Source organism: Pipra filicauda, unplaced genomic scaffold (genome assembly GCF_003945595.2).
Source record: "Pipra filicauda isolate LSUMZ 115617 unplaced genomic scaffold, ASM394559v2 scaffold470_size491443_pilon, whole genome shotgun sequence".
NCBI lineage: Eukaryota > Metazoa > Chordata > Aves > Passeriformes > Pipridae > Pipra > Pipra filicauda.
In genome coordinates, this window is record NW_024104610.1 from 376,241 (window position 1) to 397,172 (window position 20,932).

At 42.0% G+C, this 20,932-nt stretch overlaps 1 protein-coding gene across 4 annotated transcripts in view; it reads left to right on the forward strand.

Annotated features, from left to right (window-relative positions):
- Positions 1-20,932, forward strand: part of TEAD1 (TEA domain transcription factor 1) — a 154,986-nt gene that overhangs the window by 39,796 nt on the left and 94,258 nt on the right. For all 4 annotated transcript variants that reach the window (XM_027714863.2, XM_027714851.2, XM_027714846.2 and 1 more), the window contains exon 2: positions 13,538-13,791. In XM_027714863.2, coding sequence (XP_027570664.1) covers positions 13,644-13,791 — 148 coding nt within the window. In that variant the 5' untranslated portion in view covers positions 13,538-13,643. The remainder of the gene's footprint in view (positions 1-13,537; positions 13,792-20,932) is intronic.

Below are 20,932 nucleotides of genomic sequence, written 5' to 3' on the forward strand. Positions count from 1 at the left end.
ATCAAGGTGGCAGAAAGGTGGGCTAGAGAAGGAATGAAAATTGAAGAGTTTGTTACTGTAAATCCACATGGTTAGTAAATCCAACCATCAAATTGCAGCTGCAGTGTCAGAACATTTGGATTACATTCCATTTTAAGAAGAAAAGTGTATTAATAAAACAGTGTGCAATACATCTTCCATGCACAGCAGAAATAAAACTACTTTTGAGCTCTGACTACAAATGTATTCATTGTAAAAGTAACACTCTTGTTGATCTAAAATCTCATGCACTTATCTGCTGTCATATCTATCTGTGGTACAGTGACATTGAGCCAGGAAATGCTGTTCAAAAAATAATTCACGTGTGAAAAATAAAAGTCCTTGGCTCTAAGTCACAGTGTTTCTCTATCAAGAGCCAAGCTTGCTTCTACTGTAATGTTCATCAGCATTTTTTTAGTACTTTCAAATAAAATTTAAGAAATGTCATTTGAGGAAAGCAACAGCTATTCTGAGGAAGGAAGCCAAAATACTTTCTTTTCTCTGGGTCACTTGCTGGCTCATTCCCTTTCTGGGTCATTCTTTTTTGCCTGGGTCACTTTCTCCTTCTAATTCATATTCATTTAATGATAATAACTCAAATAATCAAATGCAATATATTTGTCTAGGATTTCCAAGGATTTGACTAGCAGTAAGTCGAAAAAGGCTTGTTTGGTTTTGAGGGCACTGGATCACAACCTGATTGAGCTCAGTGAACAGGATATGACAAATGGTAAAGCACAGGAACGCTTAAAGAATCATACAGCAAGTCAGTGGCTAAGTAGGAGAAGAACCAAGCGCACTCTAATGCTTTTCTTCAAGTGTTAGATTCACTAGAAACACCACTAGATACTTAAGGATTCATGGTCCGATCTCCTGTAGACTTGCCATTCTGACATTTGCTTTTCGTACGAGTCAGACATTGTTCTGGCTTAAAAAGAGGCCTACCCTTCAAGGACTGAAAAGCCTGCAACCTGGAATTTAAAAAGAAAAAAGCTCAGGGTTTTAATGGTGTTTTGTGGTGGTGAATTAAATTGTGAAACTTGAAGTCTCAGCTATCAACATGAAGCCACCCTTAGCCTCTAACTGGAAACATACTGGAGAAGCCATGCTACAAGTGTTCAGTTTTCCCTACAATAAAAGCATCCATTGAGTTAAAGGAACATTTGTGCATAGACATTATGAAAAACAGAGGTAATTTCAGAGAGCTAATGTGATTTAAGATAATTTAAAAGTATAAATAATTGAGGCTATTTGTCTTTTTCTGAGCTTGACTAAATATTTTATATAGGACTGTGTGCTTGCATGAGCATTAACTGTTCTTCATAAACAGATTTTGGTACTGCCTAACCTTCAGATACTAAATAATACTTGTGTTAGAGGCATTGTATTTATAGCAGAAATTGCAACTATTGGCTGGTTTTAGCGAGGTCCTCTTGACCACTGTGGGCAGAGGCACTTATCTTTTGTCATTTGAAAACATTGTTGGCATTTTATTGTATATTCTCCTTCCCTTGGTGATTCTGTGGAATGTAATACGTTTTCATATTACTACAAAACTATCTCGTTGAGACCCCAGTTAGGATGGCAAAACTGTATCAAAAACTTTGAAAAAACCACCTTCTATCTCCTTCAGAGACCTTGCAGTCTAAATAACAGCATTGTCCTGGGAAGGTGTTTCTGCCCACACTGGTCAGAGAACCAAGCTGGACTCTGCAGCGTTTGAGCCATTTCAGGAGCCCCATCAGACCAATGGAGAAAACATACAGGGGAATTAGTTACACTAGCCAGTTCCCCCCTGAAATCAGCCTTGAAAGGGTACACTCCCCTTTTGTGTCCCTCCTGTCAAATGGAGGAGATTGACAGACAGAGAAGAAGTGGAAGGTCCTGACTGAAACAGGATAAGGGACAACATATGTCCATGTGTTTGCTCTGTTTCTGTAATAAATTCGATGGGTTTTCCTCATTGCTTTAGAAAGGCTCCTTTCTGTAAGGATTTCTGTTGGTGCTCACTTCCCATCCCACCCCCTCTTCCACATGTGGCAGGGACAGATGTCCGTCCCTGGCATGAGCGAACAGACAGCAGTGCAAATCCCCAGCACAGACCTCCATGTCTGTGGAGTTGGACAAGTTCGGCGCTCCCCTCCCAAGAAGTGGCTCCGGCCGCGGTGCGGCAGAGGGGTGACTCAGGAGGGGGGAGGATGGCTGGGGTTTGCTAAGCTTAGGCATGGACCTGCTCCCACACAGCAGCTTGTGAGAGGGGGCACTTGGGCCTGGAGCTGGAGCTGGAAATAAGAGGTGAGGTCTTGGACAAGGGGAGCTGTCCTTCAGGCAGATGGAGAAGCAGGTGATGATTGCCCATGGAACTGTGAATGGTGAGCACAGGGGAGGAAGGGGTGCTGTGGCAGAAATGAGTGTGCTGTGAAATCGGTACTTTTGTTAAATTCAAGATTTTTAAAGCCCAGGAGAATTATCAGGATTAGTTCCTAGGCTTGTACTTTTTGTTTGGGTTTTTAATGTTTTGTTTTCTGCTGCCTGAACCACACCATCTCTTCTTTAGCTCTGCCAGCGTCCAGTGAATTCACAATTCTAATGGTTGCCAGCAAAGTTATTTTTGTGGAAAATTGACACCTCCTGAAGCAGGATTAAACTACAGTGAACAAGGAGTTGAAATAGACTGGAAATATAAGTCAGAGCTTAAGACAGAAATTGCTTCCTCAACAGGCGATAACTACAAGAGAAGTGCAGAATAACTGCATAACTATTATATTGAGTTCTGAAAATGCTATAGCTAGTTATTGTAGGGTTTACTTGTGTCCAGCAATTAAAGATTGCCACAGTTTGGGATTGTTTCAGAATCTCAGCAGGAGAGCGTTTTCTACTACTCCCTTGTAGAAGATGTAAGTCCTGCTGCATAAAAGCATCTTCAGTCCTCAGGGGAATCTTATATGAGATGTCAGGAATAAATTTTCCATTATGGACAGCGTGCAAGCTGTAGACCTGCCATTATCTGTATGAGACAGTCATATGGACAAAGTGAGGCCACTGCCAATGCATTCACCACCTGTGAGGGACAGGTGTTGGAGGCAAGAGTGAGATGGAAGAAAGAAGTTGGTGTTTAAGTGCTGTACAAGTAATGCTCATTTCCTTACATAGAAGGCTTCCTTTGTAATAGATAAACAACTCAGACTTAAAATTTAATTTGGCAGGTAATTTGCCCATAACACTACTGCTAGCAGCTGGAAAACAGAATGAGTTAAAATATTTTTATTTGACAGCTACTGCATTTGCAAACAGAATTGTTGCTTTGATTTTTCTCTATACACAAAAACACGAGGTGGGGTTTCCAGTGTTGGCATTCGATGAAGACACTAGACATGTTGTGACTAGTCTACATGGACCCCAAGTCCTATCTGATCTCATATGCTGATTTCTGAAATCTCTTTCTGTTTAGAGTTGGTGAGAACAAGGCCAGAAAACTGGGATCAAATCTCAACCCTGCTGAGGACTGTGGCGCTGTGATTTCACCCCTTCCTTTTTTTTTTTTTTTTGTTGTCTTGCAATTCTGTGTCCTATCACCAGAAAACCACAGCCTTTCCCAAAGTGAGCCTCCCAGTATTATCACTTCTCTGTTTCCAGGCTCCTTCAGGGTTGATAGGCAGGGCCTTTTTCCAACCAAAACAATTGCTAATGGAGGTGTGAGGAGCTTCATTAAAATTGGAGTGATTATTCATATGTATAAAATGGCTCTGTGTTGGCAGAATCAGAGCCCGGGGCGGTAGCTCAAGTAGTAACACCAAAGCAGAATAAAGCTGTTTTCTCCTGGTTTTGCCTGGTACAAACCCAGCACATTCAGGTGAGCATGAGACATTCATAACAAGTCTGTAGCAACTTTAGAGGGATAGAGCTCATAGATAGTGTTTGGTAGTTTTTTAACTTGTAAAATGAATTTTAGCTGCAATTTAGCTCTTTCAACAAATGTTTGAGAAAGTCTGTGTGTGCATGTGTGTGTGTGTTTGCTCTTGCACAAAGGAGTGTTTGTATAACATCTGCAAAGCAGAGAACAAGTGGGCTTGAGGGATAAAAGGTGCCAGTGCTGGATTCCAGGGGTGGCTTTGGCCAACTGGAAGTTGCACTTTGTCCAAAACTTGCTTTTCTCCTGCTTCATAAAAGAAGGGTCCTTCTTCAGCTTGGAATGGGGAAAGGGTTAATCTTGTGGCTGTTTCTTGTTTAAACAAATGCACCTGAGTAAATGAACGAACCTTTTACTCCACTGTGCCTTCTTTGTACCTTTTTAACAGAATACTTAAATCATTATATAAAATATTTTTTATATAGGCAAAAGTTTTATGTTACATATGAACCAGTAAGACATTGGACCACCCTTCAAATAGCATTGGTTTTCCCTTTCCTGAGTGAACTTACATAAAGTTGTTCAAGCAGGTGGCTTTCTGTCCCTTTTCCCACCTCACTCAGAGCTGTTAGAGTGAACACTGATGTTTTTGCAGCCATTGTGGAAAAAAAAACTTTCATCCTGAAAACAAGTTATTAAAAAAAAAAAAAAAGAGAGAGAGAAAAATCTAACAGTGGAGTACAAAAGCAGTTAGTCATATGCCAGGAATAGAATAAGAGAGCTATGAATGTGAAGGATTGCATCTGGTTTTGCACATGTCTGTGTGACATGGGAACTCCAATAAAATTAGGGAGGCTTAGGAAACTGGGGAAACAAACGAATTCAGAGCTACATCTAGACAGAACGACTTGCCAGGTCCATCATATGTGTGAGCAGTGGATCATATGTGGTCCCAGCAGGAAGCTAGTAACACACCAGAGATCAAGGATGTACCTAATTCTGGTATTTATAACACTTGGTATGTGGTATTAATAGTTCCAGCTTGTCTTCTGAGGTACAAAATTACTAGTCATGCTCAGTGGTGCTGTGGGAAACAGGGCAGTTACAGCAAACTACAGAGAAGAGATCGTCTGTCTGCACATGGGAAAGCCATTTACATCATTCCCATAGCCCCAGGTAGATGGGACTGAAACAGTGGGAAAACCACCAGTAGATGCAGAAGATGGATAGCTCCAAAGGTATTCAGTGTGTTTGTGTCTGTATCCAGATCCCAAAGCTATGTATATGGAGAGGTAGGGAGAGATGAACAGCACTGGAGCTGAAGGAGGGCCAGTGTCTGTTTTCTTAGGGCATTTACACTGTAATTAATAATTTGTGGAGTCACTGGGAAGGCACAGAGCCTCTTTGCAGAAGGAATCCCTGTCTCAGCTTCCTCTGGGTGACTGAACTTAAGGCACTCAAGGAACAGACAGTTATTGCGCGTAAGCAAGAACTGCATCTATTTTTGTGTCCCTTTTTCCAGTCTTGTACGTCAAAAAACGTATTGCCCTGACAGCCACATGTACTAGTTTTTGTTTTCTGTTTACATGTGTTGGCAGCAGAATGAATTATGGTGACCTGCCAAACACGTGCTCCATGAACACGGCCCAAGCAAAGCAGTGGCTGCAGATCTGGCCCTGAGGGACCTTCTGCGGCCTCTACGTACAGGCCTTGGGGTTGGGAAACATTTCTTACAGACCTGCAGTGCGCTAGTTTGGGCACTGACATTTTCAGTGCCAAAGAACAGTTCTCTGGCCAGCCCAAGCCATTTCACTCTCTCTGGGAGCGGAGCCTCCCCTCCCTGTAAGGACAGACCCACCTTGGCCACCGACCATTCCTCTAAAAGCTGAATAATTGGCGATTGAGCGAAATATTAATAATCCCCACTTCACAATATATAGCAACTTTTGCCGTAGAAAAGTCACAGCTGGAGCACAGCTGGGGCAAGCACAGCATGGCATTATACTGGTAATAGATGCTGCCGTTGCCATTCACAAACCATGTCCCCGTTGGGTGACAGGAGGGGCACGGTCAGCTCCCGCTGCACAGCACAGCGGCTGGGTTGTTGCACAGTCTCCTCCTGCAGTGGCAGAAAGAATGGCTTCTCCTTCTGAGGGCTGTTAAATATTTTATCCTTTCCTTCGCTTCGTGTTGGCAATTAGCAAAAGCAAGTCAGACACGGCGCTCAACATTCTTCATCCTGCCGAGTGCCAAGTCGTAGTTAGGATAATCTTTGTTGGTTACCACCACGATGCAGGACTGGAGCTGGGTGAAATCCCAGGAACACCCTTATAATTGAAGCCAGCTGGGTGTAAATGAGCGCTAGCACCTAGGATGAGCGTGGCTGCTTCGGTATCACAGGGGAAGGAATCGTATCTCCAGCAGCTGTGACTGTAATGAGATAGGCATTCACAACGGGTATGTTGAGATTCACCTACCCGGTGATAACTCGGTAATCCGTGCAGACCATGGCCCTCGAGTGGTGTGTAGCCCCTTAAAAAGCAGTTTTTCAAGCTGGACTGCTGGCCGCTAGCTAGTTAATATGTATGCTTTTGAAACTGTAGCCGCTTGCAGAAGGTGTCCTGGTGAGCCAGCACAAAGCTGACAGAGCCCGGGAGTGTGGTGTAGTCACAGTCAGAATCCCGTCGTTTCCCCACTGAGAAGATGAACTATTTTATTAACAGTATGAAATTAAAACTAATGGAAAAGAAAACTGGGTTGGAGTCAATGACTCAGTATCCTTACAACAATAATCATGTATCAACAAAAGCAGCTTTTGGAAAAATAAATAAATGAGGCCCTCAGAGTGGTACCAAATACTCTTTTCACTTGCATAAAGAATGCAGAGATGAAAGCTGTTTGCAAAGGGAAGAATTCCCATGTATTAGCATCAACCCACTCTTTGCTGAGTAATCTGTTTCTATAAGCAAAAAAAAAAAAAGGCAATTCAAGGAGAATGCATTGTTTCTTTTTATAAATAGTTCATATAATCCTAATTTCACATTTAGGCCTATATGCTGCCTACTCTTGCAGATCTAAGTCATTCTTTGTTCAGTAAGTTTCCTCAGAGTTTGTGAAAATACACATGTAAATCTTCTCAGATGATCAGGTGCAGAGTTCTGTTGGAAGAAAACTATCGCTGCACTGATGTTATGTTACATGTTTTTGGTATTTGACACACTGACATGGCACTGTCTGTCTTCCTGCTACTTTTATGTTTACCCTGAGTGCGACAGTTGAGGAGAAGAAAGTGTGCCTGAATTCACTGCATAATGCACTCAACTTCAGAAAAAAGCATCATGTGCTCTTCACAGGTGTTCTGTAGCTGCAGTTGAACTGATCATGTTATTCCTGCACAGATTCCAAAGACAAATCTGAAATAGGTAGGTTGCAGTTAATACATAGCTTGAATCCCAAGCAAGAAATGGTAACTTCTATCTTAGGGCAACAAAGGTAGTTTATATGAACGATAGAAAGTACATGGAAGCATCATTGCATGCAACTATGTGATCACTGAAAAAGCACAGCATCAAAATTTCTTCCTGAAGTGTTCATGCAATCAGAGAAAAACTTGTTTTATTTCATTTCAGTGGCAAATGTGAAGGGCTGAATTAGTCTGACAGTTTTAAAGGAAAACTTTGTCCTACAAATGGGCTGCTTCTGTCTCCTGGTGCTCTTTCTTCTTAGAGGGAATAACTGCTGATAAGTAGAACTTGTAACAGAAATACAATATAAAGTCATTTTAATCTAATGGTTTCACCACTGAATGCTCTGTAAATTATTTACATTTTTATTCTTCATACTGTGTTATATCCTTTCTTCATAAAAAGAAATTATATATAAAATGGCTCGAATATATATAGTGTTTTCCTGAAAGTAATGCCTGAAGAACACCTCAGTGAATCAGGAAAATCCATACATACTTACCCATCACAGCTAGAAAATCCATAGTGTAAATTTCTTTTTAAATAAAAAAGTTGTTTTTTATATGCTTGACTTGCATAAACACTTTAAAGATACTTTTACTGGCAACATAGAAACATAAAATCCTAGTAAAATTCAAGCTTTCCACCAGTTCCATATTTAATTTAATCAATGCAGAAAGAGCTTGAGAAATCTGGATATGATGGCAAGAGTTGTGCAGTTCAACAGATATCTGGAAGCACTGGGGGGTGGCTGGGGGATGAGGCAGCCTCATCTCCCAAAACTCCCATGGAGAGTACCAGCAGGAGATGGAGCCTTCTCCTCCCCAGCCTGGTGGTTTGGTCTTCCCCCATCCTGGCTGCCTTGATGAGCTACTTCACGGGTGGCTTTTGCCAGTGATGCTCATGCAGGAGGATGCCCAGCAGGATGCCCAGCAGGATGCCCAGCTCTTGTGCAAGGGACTGCGCTGAGTGAAGGAGCGTGGAGCTCCACAGGCACCTGCAGTAGGAAGCCTGGTTCTGCCTGGATTCCTGCCCTGCAGCTGACAAAGCTGTCTGGTCACTAGGACATGCGTGAAGTCTCTTGGGCACCTGGATTCCCCCATGCCTAGTCAAGGATATGCTCCCAGGGCAGGTTTCCTCCTGTTGGGGCTGAGTCTCACGGTATCATGTAGTTCATTTCTCTACCTCAGACAGGGTTGAGCATTGATCCTGAGAAACATTTGTGTCACCTCCTCTGAACAACCTCTCTTCTCCAGCAGTTCCCTCAGATGCTTCCAGGGTGTGACTTGGTAGGGTCAAAACAGTCTTCCAAATGACCAACCTAGAGTTTTCTTGCTGCAACTTAAGTTCTTTGCTTCATATCCTATCCTTGGTAGAAATGGCCAAGAGTTGCTTCTCTGCTTTGCTTTTACCTTTTCCTTATTTGAAAGTGGTTATCTTCTCACATCAGCCTTCTCTAAATTTAAACAAACCTAATTCCTTTCCTGGTAGGTCATGTTTTCTAGATCTGATAACTTTCTTCCTCTGGATTCTCTCCAGAGCTTTAGCACTCCAGCTGTGGATTTGTACTGCTGAACAAAGCAAAAGGAAAATCCCATGGGCCTGCAACATTTCAAGCCTTCAGAGAAAATTTGCCATCTGCAAATTTAGAATTAGTTGGTTTTTACTCATCTGCTCATTATCATCTTGATGTTTATAAAAAACTTGTTGAATTCTCGATCCCATTGTTTTTATATAATTGAAGCTGAGTTTGTTCACAAATTAAAAATAAAATGTATCTTTAAAAGTGTAATTTACCCCTTCAACACTAAAAATCTTTACCTCTAGAATTAAAGTTTTTCTGAAAGACAGATTTTAGGAATATTGGTCTGGTTGAAAGAATGATTTGGTAGCCATCTACAGCTATTCATAGCCAGAAGATCAGTGTGGATAACAACACTGGTGCTTTCTCACCTGCCAATTCTTGCAGGTGCCATTGTAGATTATCTCAAAAATACCTACACTTCATCCCCTTCAAGCAGACACAATTTAGAAGACTTGGGAGATATAATGTTTTCTTTCTCAGACACCTCTCAGAATCAAGGCGTGTTTTCAGTCATTCTCGTGTTCCTGCACCAATATCTGCAGAGTATTAATCCTCTTCCAGTGGTTATGTGACACCACAGTGAAGGCACCGTTTGGCACCTGTACACTGAAATCCAAGAAAGTAAATGAATTAAACAAACAGAGAAAATGGTTTAACTTTTGCAAGATATTATGAAATAAGATTAGTCCCTAATGACTTTTGAAAGACAGTGTTTTCATGTTGGTTCATTGTGCAAATATTGAAGGGTATGAAACATATCAAGGCCTTAAATCTGCACTTGTCCTATGCTCCTGTGAGGAGCTATTGATCTCAGTTGTTGGTCTGTGAGCAGCAGCTTTCTGGGCAAGTCCAGGTTTGCATTGCTCATAAAGTGAAGGCATAAGAGAATGTTTTGTGCAAGTAAAGAAACCAGTCCCTTGATAAGAAGTTGCGGACTATCATTTGGTTTTAGTTAAATACATTGGTTTGATCAGCTCTGACAACGGCTAGTCTTGTTTCTCTGCGTTTTTAAAGTAATTTTTCAAGTTACTCTACTGAGGGAACATAACGATAATAAGTCCTATCTTGTACCTCATCGAGCTGTCTTGAATGGATTGGCGATAAAACCTGTTTATAAAATCCTTTATTGCCCCTACTAATGTAACATTGCATTGTTTGGGGGGGGTGGGGGAGATACCTCCATTGTGCAGAGAAAAAGTGTCTTAATAACTGAACAACAAAAGATATGCTTAGAAGTGACTTAACTGGAGAGAATGGAAAGCAACTGCAGGAAGGATGCATTTGGGTTTGCAGCTAAAGGAGTTTTATGCACAGGGAAAACTGTCTTGAAATATGTAAGACTGGTGTTGGAAGGAAAACTCTAGTTAGGAGAGACCTCCTAAACTGCAGTAGTGTGCTTTAAATAATCCTAGAATGATCTGTCATGTGTACAGGCTCTGATTCTGGTGAAGGGAGGTGGGGTTAATTACCCCCAGGAGCTTAACTCTTTGTCTGCTGGAAGTTGGTATTGCAAGATTTGGAGTTTGCTAATAAAAATAAGGCTTGCTTTTAAAAACAATTTTTATAAATTTAAATTGGATTGTAAATCCACATGTTTCACAAGAGATTCATAGCTCATTAGAAATGTGAAACAAAGTTCATCTGTCAACAGCTTGTATTATTTTTGATAATCGTGTAGAACTTCAGCATAACAAGTCTGAAATTTTTCATCACAGTTGGGTCCTTAGAATTCAAGCTAAGAGGGATGTGGAATTGCCTTTTGATATGCAGAGGTGAGCTGGAAGTGATTAACCGAGTTAGCTCATTATTTTCCTGAAATAAGAGGGAGTCATTTAGCAGTTGTAATACAAGTGTTTTTTTCTCCTTGGTCCTCTAGATTGATCTGTAGTGTCAGCATTCACCAAAACAGAAATCACTGAAAATAACCTTTAGTATGAGAGGTTTTCTTCCAGCAGGTTGCTTCCTGCCCCAATTGTACAGATGTTCTGGAAGAAACATTTGGTTGTCTTACATTTTAGAGTCTGGAATAGTAGCTACTAATGCCTTAAGATGATATCCAAGTATGTAAAAAGGAATGGGAAGGGAGATAGCACCTTAGTGAAAATTCACCGGTAAACACAATGCAAGATATAACATGAATATCAAGTAACATTAATTACTTTAGAGCCTCACTGTGATCCTTGTGCTTTTTAATTATTTCGGCATAATGTAATAACAAGGGCTGGTTTATAGGGCGATAATAAGACTTGAGGCTATGACTGTGACAGATTTTGTAAGCAGAGGGTGGTTGGGCTGAGCAAAAGCTGCCTGTGGCTGTGCTGTGCATTGCATGCTGTTGAGCCTGGGATCAGGGAGGGGAAGGATTTCCTCCTGTAGTCACCTTTGAAGAACAGACCCAGGAAACAGTCCCATTTGGTGCTGTCTTCTGGTGAAATGCTCAGTCGTGGTCTCGATCATGTGAAGTCAATGAATCCTCCAGTAGCCATTTTCCCCTGCACTATGGCAATAAAACTGAAACCTCCCTAATTATCCCTGTTAACATTCAATTACCTCTCGTTTACCTAAAATTCCCCCTGTATGTGAAGGCTTAAGTGGACATGATTGTTTCCTGTCAGTCCTTTCCCAGTATCGCTGTGTTTATGCTTTGGCTTTAATCTTACATACAAGTTTCAACTCTTGCAGGGGTTGAATCAACCATTCAGCCTTCTGAGGATGAGGAAGGATGGTGTGTTTCACTGTTTTACCAAGGTTTACATCTCCCTTCATGTGATGAGAATTTAAAAATTTTGTATATTCTGGATTTCCCAGATAATAAGTGGTGCATTTGGCCAGACTTCTCACCCACTTACCATTTGTGTGTGGTTCCCTGTGAATCCATCTGCTCCCTCATTATCAGTTATTAAAAAGCGTTTGAGGCAGTGATTAGCCTGGCGATTGCTGTGCTGAAATGTTCAAACCAATGTGAAGTTAAGAAATGCCTCATTTATGGAAACAGACGGGCAAGTAAGGAAAATCAAGTTCTTGGGAGTCCATTTCACATGTGCTGATCCCTCCGAGCTCCTGTTAAGAGCCTGGAGAAGTGGAAATACCCCATACTTTGGACGTCAGACTGGTAATGTTGGTCTGTGAGACTGAGAGGCTGCTCCCTGTTTCCCAGGTTTCAGCTCTGGTTTTTTTTTTGCAAGACACCGTAGCCTCTGAGGGACTGGACTGTCAGGTTTTGGTTATCTCTAGCGATTGGTTGATTGGTGAGTTCAACTGAGGGCTGCTGAAAATATTTCCTCTTTCAGGGAGTTCTCCAGCCCAAAGCTCAGAGGTGTCATGGCCTTCCATGTACAACCTCTCCTTCTTTCTCCGTGCGGTAAATGCCGTTCTGCCACTTTTCACCTATTGTTTTATGGGCATCCTGTGAGATCCCAGTGAGAGGTGTATCAGCATGAGGATGGAGGTGTGCAGAAGGGGAAGCCCCTCTCTTCTGCCCCAGCAGAGTAAAACTGTTACAGTTTGGGGATTTTGAGTGTTTACGCAGCGAACTGGATTTTTAAGTGTGTTTGCAGCTCATGTGTGCATGTTTGAACACTCCCATCCACTTAGATTAGTTAGAGTCACCAAACTTCTTCGTTTTTCAAAATAAAACTGCATTATGCCTAGACACGTTGAGCCAAATCTGTTCCTGGTGTTGTTTCACTGACTTCTTGAAGAATTACACCAGAGGTGAATGTGGTCTGGTATAGCAGCTTTTTTGCCTGGAGCAAGTCTTTATAGCAGAGTTGTATTTCTCTCAAAAATATAAAAGGAACACTGACAGATCTGCAGCTCTGCTGGTGTGAGCAGGTGCAGCTATATTAAATTATTTCTTATTAAATTGATTCAGCAACTTGAAGCTTGTAATTTTTGTTCAGCTATGGTTCTGTGACAGAGACCTTTTAAATCAAGGAGAGCATATATCTTTTCTTGTAATTCCTTTCTCTGATATTATCATTTAAAAAATTTCTTCTCGTATGTAGCTCAGCTTCTTATTGTATTATTTATTTGGGTAAGATCTGAAAATTACAGCCTTTTCCACTTCATTGCATTGAGCTGTGTCATCACTAGTGTAATTCCATTTACTCCACTGACATCCGGATGAATGCGAACAATAGTTTTTGCTTTTGTTTTTAGGTTCAAGTGGGTTTAGGCTCTGGTGGTCACTGTGGCATAAATTGGTGTGTTTCCCTTCCAGCCAGTGGAAGTACGCTGATTTACTCCTGCCTGAGGGTCTGGCTCGTTATTTTAAGGGTGCCAGTCTTCAGCCAGATGAAATGTGGCTGGAGAGTTTTTCCAAGTATTAAGACCCACTTTGTCTATCTGTGAAAAATAACCCGATGCTCTATGCCTTCATGTAATTGCACACAGAAAATGTGGTAGAGTTCCCCTTCTGACGGCCTTGTTGCTCCACCTGTGCTCATTTGAGGTAGAATGGTTATTAGTTTTTCACTTTTCCTGGGTGCACCCCATGCTCTTGTTACGGCCATTCCTGCTCAGCTGCAGTTAACTTAGCATCAGAAGTAGACAGAAATGTTTGCCTGGAGTTCCATGTCTTTAATGCCTTTTGGGGTTGTTTGTTTGTTTGTTTTGCAGGTTTATTTCCTTGAAGACTCCAGGCTTAGGCTTGGAGACCCCAGCCATCACCATTGAGCCCAGCAGCTGGAGCGGCAGCGAGAGTCCTGCCGAAGATATTGAAAGAATGAGTGATTCTGCAGATAAACCTATTGACAATGATGCAGAAGGTGTCTGGAGCCCTGACATTGAACAGAGCTTTCAGGAGGCTCTAGCTATCTATCCACCATGTGGGAGGAGGAAAATCATCTTATCAGATGAAGGCAAAATGTATGGTAAGTGGTACATGTTTTAGCCTTTGGAAATAATTGTGCCAATGAAAACTGTAGAGCTCAGCTTGTTTTCACACAAAATTCCTAGTTCTGATTTTGGTACTTTTGGAGTAAACCTGGAAGAAACCTGTGAAGTTGACAGAGCTCAGCTGGGCTGACGTGGTGGTCAGGACTGTCTGAGCCAGTTCCTTCACGACTGGCACTAGGAAGCAATATTGATACAGAATTGTGCCTCTAACAAGTGCTGTGCTGTGGCTGAATGTGACTGTTTAAAAGAAATTTCTAAATGTGTTACTCCTTGGGCATAGAAGAAGTAAGCATTTTTCTTTATTTTTTAATAAATGGTGAAGACAGGGATGTGGGAAGCACTGTCTGCGTGGTGGTGTGGCAGATTTTGCAATACCGAACTGAAAAGTGATAAAGTTCTCCTTGTGTTCAGAAGCCTCTCGATGAAAGAGGAAAGTTAGGGGTGCCTTGGCATCTCTTTTCTTTTTTTTTTCCCTTTTCCCTTCCCTCCGTGCGAACTGCTACAAATCAGATGACGTGCTGACAGCATTCCATAAATACGGGCTCCGCGGAGGGACACTGACATCTGCACGCACCGTCGGGGCTCTGTAGCTTTCGTCCCGCTCTCGTTTTTTTTTACTTTTCCATTTTGCAAACCCCTCTTGGGGACGGGCAGAGCCCCTCCCTGGGGTGCCCGTGCTGTGGGTGGCTGTGCCCCTGGGGACACTCGAACACTGGCTCTGGCTGTACCTGGCCGGGCAGCCCCCGGCAGGGGCGGGGGCCCAGCCCCGAGCAGATGGTGCTGCAGCTGCCACCAGCTGTGCCCCCCGCCTGAGGTCATGGAAACAGGGACTCTGCTGCCGCTGCTGCCGGGACCAGGGCCCCCGGCCCCCTCCGCAGCTGCCGTGTGACCCCGGCGGCCACACCAAACAGTCGCGTCTGGGAAAAAAAAAAAAAAAGGGGCTGGGATGAAGCATCTCAGCTGCCCTTGGCAGAAAGTTGCTGGGGCCGGGTTTCCTGCCTGGGTGTTTGCTTTTTTTCCTCCCCCCCTTCTCCCGCCCTCCTGTTCTGCCACTGCCCAAGGGAATATAATCTCTCTTGTCCTCTCCTTCTCGCCCCTTTCCGCCTGTTTTGATTGCATTTTGATGCTGTTATTTTCCTTTGGAAAGGGGAGATGATTTGCCTAATTAGAAGGTTGTGCTCCTTCTAGGAGTACATAAGCATGTATATACAAACAAGCTTATTGTGTACTTATGCTCAAAAGCTCTACTTAGGCTTGAACAGCCTCATCAGCCAAAATAACTGTGGCTGCATTTTTTTTTAATCAGGATCCCTACAACCACACTAGTCACCCCTGAAATCCGATTTTCGCTGTTCTGAAGCATTTTTTGTGCCATTGTATAAATTAAAGAAATTAACTTATTTATCCATTCACTTTGACAATCACTGACTTCATTTGATGGTTCTCTAATCCCGAAAGTTAAGACTTGTTGAATTATATATGTATAAAGCTATTTGTGCATATCTAATTGCTGATTAATACTGGTAGCTAGTAGTACCATAAGCATATGCACATCTCACATTTGTACTAATCCTAAGTCAAATATAGTTTATTTTCAATCAAAAAAGGATCTAAGTGTACTTGATGCTGAAAACCTGACTTAAAGCGTTGCCCTGATTGAGAAGAAAAAAAATGTATTAGGAAGTGCAAGGGTACTCTATGAGCAGAATTTACATCCTGACTGTGCAGTGGATGAACTCATGTTTTCATTCTTCAAGCTGAGTAACTGCTTTGTAGTGTTTGAGGATTTATTGAAACCATGCTAGGTTTCTGAGGACTTTTCTAATAGAGTCTTATGGCCCTGAGAGCATAATTGTTCTCAAAGGATTTTGAAATCAAAACAGTGTAAGTGTTTTAGATTCTGTGTGGCATAATGAAAATAATTTAATGCCTTTTAGTGGCATACCAAGTTTATTTCACTTACAAGAGAGACACTGCAGTATCTCTAAGCTTCCACAGTGTTGGGGGATATTGTAATGTGTCAGTAATTCATGAACCTTGTAAGACAAAAGGTCAAGAGAGCACCATTTCATTTTCTGTCTGAAATTACCTTTAGATATAGGCACAAGAACAAATATGATTTTTATAGAGGCAAATATAATGATCACTCTGTGTGGATTAAGTTAAGCAATTGTAGTTTTTGATCTTCGGAGGGAGACTTTGAGAAGAGCAGGGATTTTGCTTGAAGAAATATTTTAAGTCTCTGCCTTTGATTTAATGACAGTTTTGTGACATTCGTGTAAGCAGAAGCCAGAGTTTCTTCACTGTTCTTTGTGGTGGTCTAAAACCATCCTTAAACTCGTGTTTCTATGAGCTCTGTGTACAGACTCTTGGTCAGCTGGCTCAGGGGGACTTGGTGGATTGCTCAAGGAGGACTGGGGGGCATGAAATCTGGGGGGTGGGGGTGGCAGAGGGGCGCCTGCCCCTGGTGCCACCTGGGCAGGAGCAGCGTGTCCCACTGGTACTGAGGGACATCTGTGACCTCTCTGGGCAGCCTGAATCACTTCAACTGTTCCTCTACAGCTGAAATCTCAAATGAAGGAGGGAAGGGAAGGGAAGGGTGTTTTCCTCTCCCCTTGCCTTCCCAAAAAAGTAACTTAAGGCACAAGAAGATGACGAGAACAAAAAACTTCTGATCCTATACCCACAGAAAAGGGTTGCAGGGCCCCATGGCTGAGAAGGGAAAGAGGATGTCTAGACTTTTTTTTTTTTTTTTGCCTTAGGGCATCCTCAGGCTATAAAGGCAAAGCTATAAATGCTCCTGTGCAAGACCAGGAGTGTTTTAGGCTACTGCTGGCCCAGGGTTGTGGCTCCTCGAAGAAACCTTCAGAAAAGAAAATGAAAGCTTAATGAAACTCTCATTTTTAAATTAATAGGAAATGGTTGGATAAGAAGCAAAGACACTTGTTTTGGTTCAGATGGGTAAATTCCAGGAACTGTAGTTTGGAAATTCTTGAGAGAGAGGGAATGCAGGGTGAGGCCAAGGGAACAGGGATAAGCTTTCTGCAGGAAAGCACTATCCATCACTTCTTTTCCTCTTTCCCTTGTGCGTGTGATTCTGAAGGTCTTAGAGTGTTGGTTTTGTTCCTAGTGCAGTATTGACTAAAAGTAAATAAAATTAAAGAAAGGTGAGGATGGTATAAGTATGAAGGCTTGAAGGAGGATAGAGGAACACATCTATAAGTTGATGCTCACACTCTTTGTGGAAGCAGGCAAGCATGACCCATAGAGGAAAGACAGAGTTCTTAGACCCGTTTTCATTTGTCTTGCAAGGTATTCGTAAGATTTTTTTCATCTGTACCATTTCAAAATAAAAATTGATCAAACAAAAATACCATCCACTGGTACAAAGTGGGACACCCTATAATTTGCCTTCCCTCTCAGAGATCCATTCCCATGAATTTCCATGTCCTTGTTTATCCAGCACATAGTAAAACTCAAGCCCATTAGAGGGCATTGGCTGTCCTGTATTTGTACTTTCTTCCGATTGTTGGTCTTTTACTGCTGACAGTTTAGTTGCTTGTAGCAATTCCTGTGAACTCACTTATTGGCAGGATATTTGCCTGTGCTTGTCTTTGCTCCGGGGAGAGTGTTTTGGAAAAGATTACAAGAACGAAAGCTGCTGTGAAATGCAGCCCTACTGTTATCCCTGGTGTAACACTGAAGTCAGTGGAATTACCATGAGAATGGATTTGGCCCTGCGTGCACATTTTCATCTTTTTTTTTAATTTAGCTATAGAGAGAAGTAGCTTTAGTGCAGTTCTAGGGACAATGCCAAAGTGCCATAAGCTGCTAGGAAGTGTGATATGCCTGCAGGCATGTTGCTATCAGCACTTCTAACTTAGCCTCAAGGTAGCAGAGGTGGCTTTTGCCTTTAAGACATGAACATAAATTGATCTTAAATTTTGAGACCTGTAAACAGCTCTTCAGTTATAAATTTGCATTGGAGGTGTTCTTCTCTGCAACAAAACTGCTTGAAAGCATGTAGTGATTATTTAAAAAGCAAGTTTTGTAGCATCTTTAGTTGTTTTACAGAGAAGAACGAGTACTAATTAATGTGAGGAGGTGTTGTATATGTTTATTAGGTTATACATAAAATCTTTTGCTATGCACTGCCGTGACAGTAAAGGGAAAATGATACTTTCATAAAAATTTCATCTCAGGTAATAGAATTTTTGCATGATGAGCAATAATAGTCTTCATTTCCAAAGCACCTTGTATAACCCGAATATTAAAATTGAACTTTGAACTAGTACATTGACAAAAGAAATCCTGTTCTGTAGGCTTGTGTGATTCTGTAGCTAACTGCTATTATTTGGTGTTTTTCTGGGTTTCTAATGGGAAACTGCAAGGTAAATAGCTTTATGAAGAATATGGTAACATGGTATAAATTATTTTTACTACTGCTTTTAATTTTAAAAGTCCCATGCAAGTTACTGCCTCTATAAAGCCATTGCTACCTTATAAACTTTCCACAGTATTAAATATATTTGAATGTGAATAAGGTATTTGGAGTGATGAAATACCAGATGTGCAGTATCAGGTTGCATGTTTATTCATCTGTTACTGCAATCACTGTACAAAGATACACTCCTGTATTCCCCCCCCCCTTTTTTTTTTTTTTTTTTTTTTTTTTTTTTTTTTTTTGGTCTCACAGCAACAGGCACCAACTGCACTAGGAGATGGGACTCCTATTATGAAAGTTGCTGTTTGGGTTTCTTAGGTTGTAAACAAATGTGTCTAGAAACACTCTCGCAGGGCTGGGCTTGCTCGGGGCGTTACATCACGGCAGGGCGCACGCGTGACGCCAGGCTGTGCACGCCTGTGCCGAGCCACTGGCCAGCAGGGAAAGGGGACCAAGGGCCAGGGATATGCTGTCTGTTTGAAAAGTTACTGCTTGGAAGTACTTGAATGATGAGCGAACCTGCCTGTGAACGTTTTTGCGATCTGTTGATGTTCTTGCAGGATCAGCGCGCTGTGCTTGCGAGGAGGCGACCTGGTTTTGTGAGCTGAGCCACAGGCACTGCTGTCAATGGAAACGAGGGGTTATTGGCCTTACTTGTTGAGGATTTCTGAAATGTGGGGGGACAGAGTTTCATCTTTCTGCTTGGGCTTTCAAGAGTAAATTGTTCAGTGGCTTGAGATAAAGTGGTAGAGCCTTCACGAGAGAGTTTTTTTCTTTTTCTTTTTTTTTCCCTCTGTCATAACCTGTCATCCTCAAGAGAAAATATAAGTGGGACAGTGAGAGCTGTGTGTGATAAGGGTATCGACTCCTTATGGGGGAGCAGGCAGAAGAGAGCAGGCTGTGGGGAAGCACCACACATGAAAGTGTTGGTAATGTTGTGGAAGCTCATACATGGCACAGCAACCAACTATTCCATTTGACTGTGTTGGATTAGAAGGGTGATGTGTTCCAGAGGAACTGGGAAAATATATTAGAAGGTTTTGCTGAAAAATTAGGTATCAGAAAGAGGAGGGCATCCTTTGAAAGTGATTTTTAGCACTTCAGTTTTGTCCTCTATCTACGAAACATGTTCTCTTCAGTCGTCCCTATAAAGGAGAACTCATAGAAAGTTGTTTATAGCCTGTTTGTGGGAAACAGTGTCAAGAAAATGGTGTGGCTGCTGCCCAGTGTTTAGTAGGCACCCTTGCACGGAGGAGTTACTAGCAACGTCAGTTCTTGCCTAACCAAGTGGAAACTACCAGGGCAGGTTCTGATCAGGCATTTGACCACTTCAGTGTCATTTAATGGCTAATCCTTTTCAAATGGCCATACAGAGCAAGAGGGTGTTTCTCCTTTATGACATTGTTCCTTTAGTAATACCCTTGTTTAGAACTGACACGTGTTAGCATGAGAGCACTGAAGTGATGCAACCTCACTGGAACATCCAGGATACATTTAGGTGATTGTTGTCTAGTGTGATTTATATTAGCTTGTTTTTCTTCCAGCACTGGTTTCTCAAGATGAACTTGTGATCCTGTAATTGCAGAAGGCATAGTTTTGCAGCCTTAAGAAATAGAGTTGTCGCACTGGGAGGTAGTTAAAGCAGTCTTGATCAGGCTGATGTACTGTGTTAGTTGGTTGCACAGTACTGAGAGATCAAGATAATTTAATACCCTGCATGTAGATAGCATAAAAGAAAATGGACTTAATTGTAATTGATCTCATTCCTTGTGGAACTGGGATTCCTCCTAGAAGCATGTTAGGGCAAACATCTTCTGATTCGGACAAGCTGGGAACAACTTGAGATAGACAAGTAAAGCCCACATTCTCTTGGGGTGGGCTGTCAGGTTTGACTTCCTCTTCATGAGACCAGTATAAGATTATGGTAGAAGTGTCTCCACTTCAAATACCGGCTAAGTTATCTCACACAATCGTAGCAGCAGACCACTGACCCACATCCCCAGTAAAGTTCTTATGTGGAGATGCAGAAGGTAAATTATGTTCATGTTGACACTCTTGCTCTCGGCTTCCTTATGGAAGCAGAAGAGGTAAGAAAACATAGAAACTGGTGTTTGGTAAAGAGAGAGACTTGGACAGTGCAAAAATTGACCCTTTAACTGCTGGCATCACAACCCTCACCATGGCTTGTACCAGTCTGTAAAAGCCTGGAGTTGGGAGTCAGTTTGAGTCAGAGTAGGGGCCAGTGAGATGAGCAGTGAAAACCACATATCTGAACCATGCTGGGAGGGAAACTTCATCCTAATGTTCCCGCTGTTCCCTTAGTGGATTTTCTCAATGTGGGTGTGACAACAAATAACACTGTGGGGAACAAGGAGCAATGGGAACACAACAAAATTTTACAGCATCTTTGGTTTTCTGGGCACATGCAATGTCCTGAGAAGTAGGTTGGTATCCCACCCCACACCTCAGAGGAGTGAGACCGGGCTAACTGTTGGAGAGTAAATGCTGTGGTTGTTGTGACATGAGTCTTACACAATTCCCTGGGGGCCATGCTATTCAAAATTAATATGGATCTTAACTGTGTCTTACAGAGATTTCCTCACAGATGCATTCAGGATTATTTTTTTTTTTTTTTTTGGTGATGCCCTTGAGAAGTTGCAGTAATACCATTG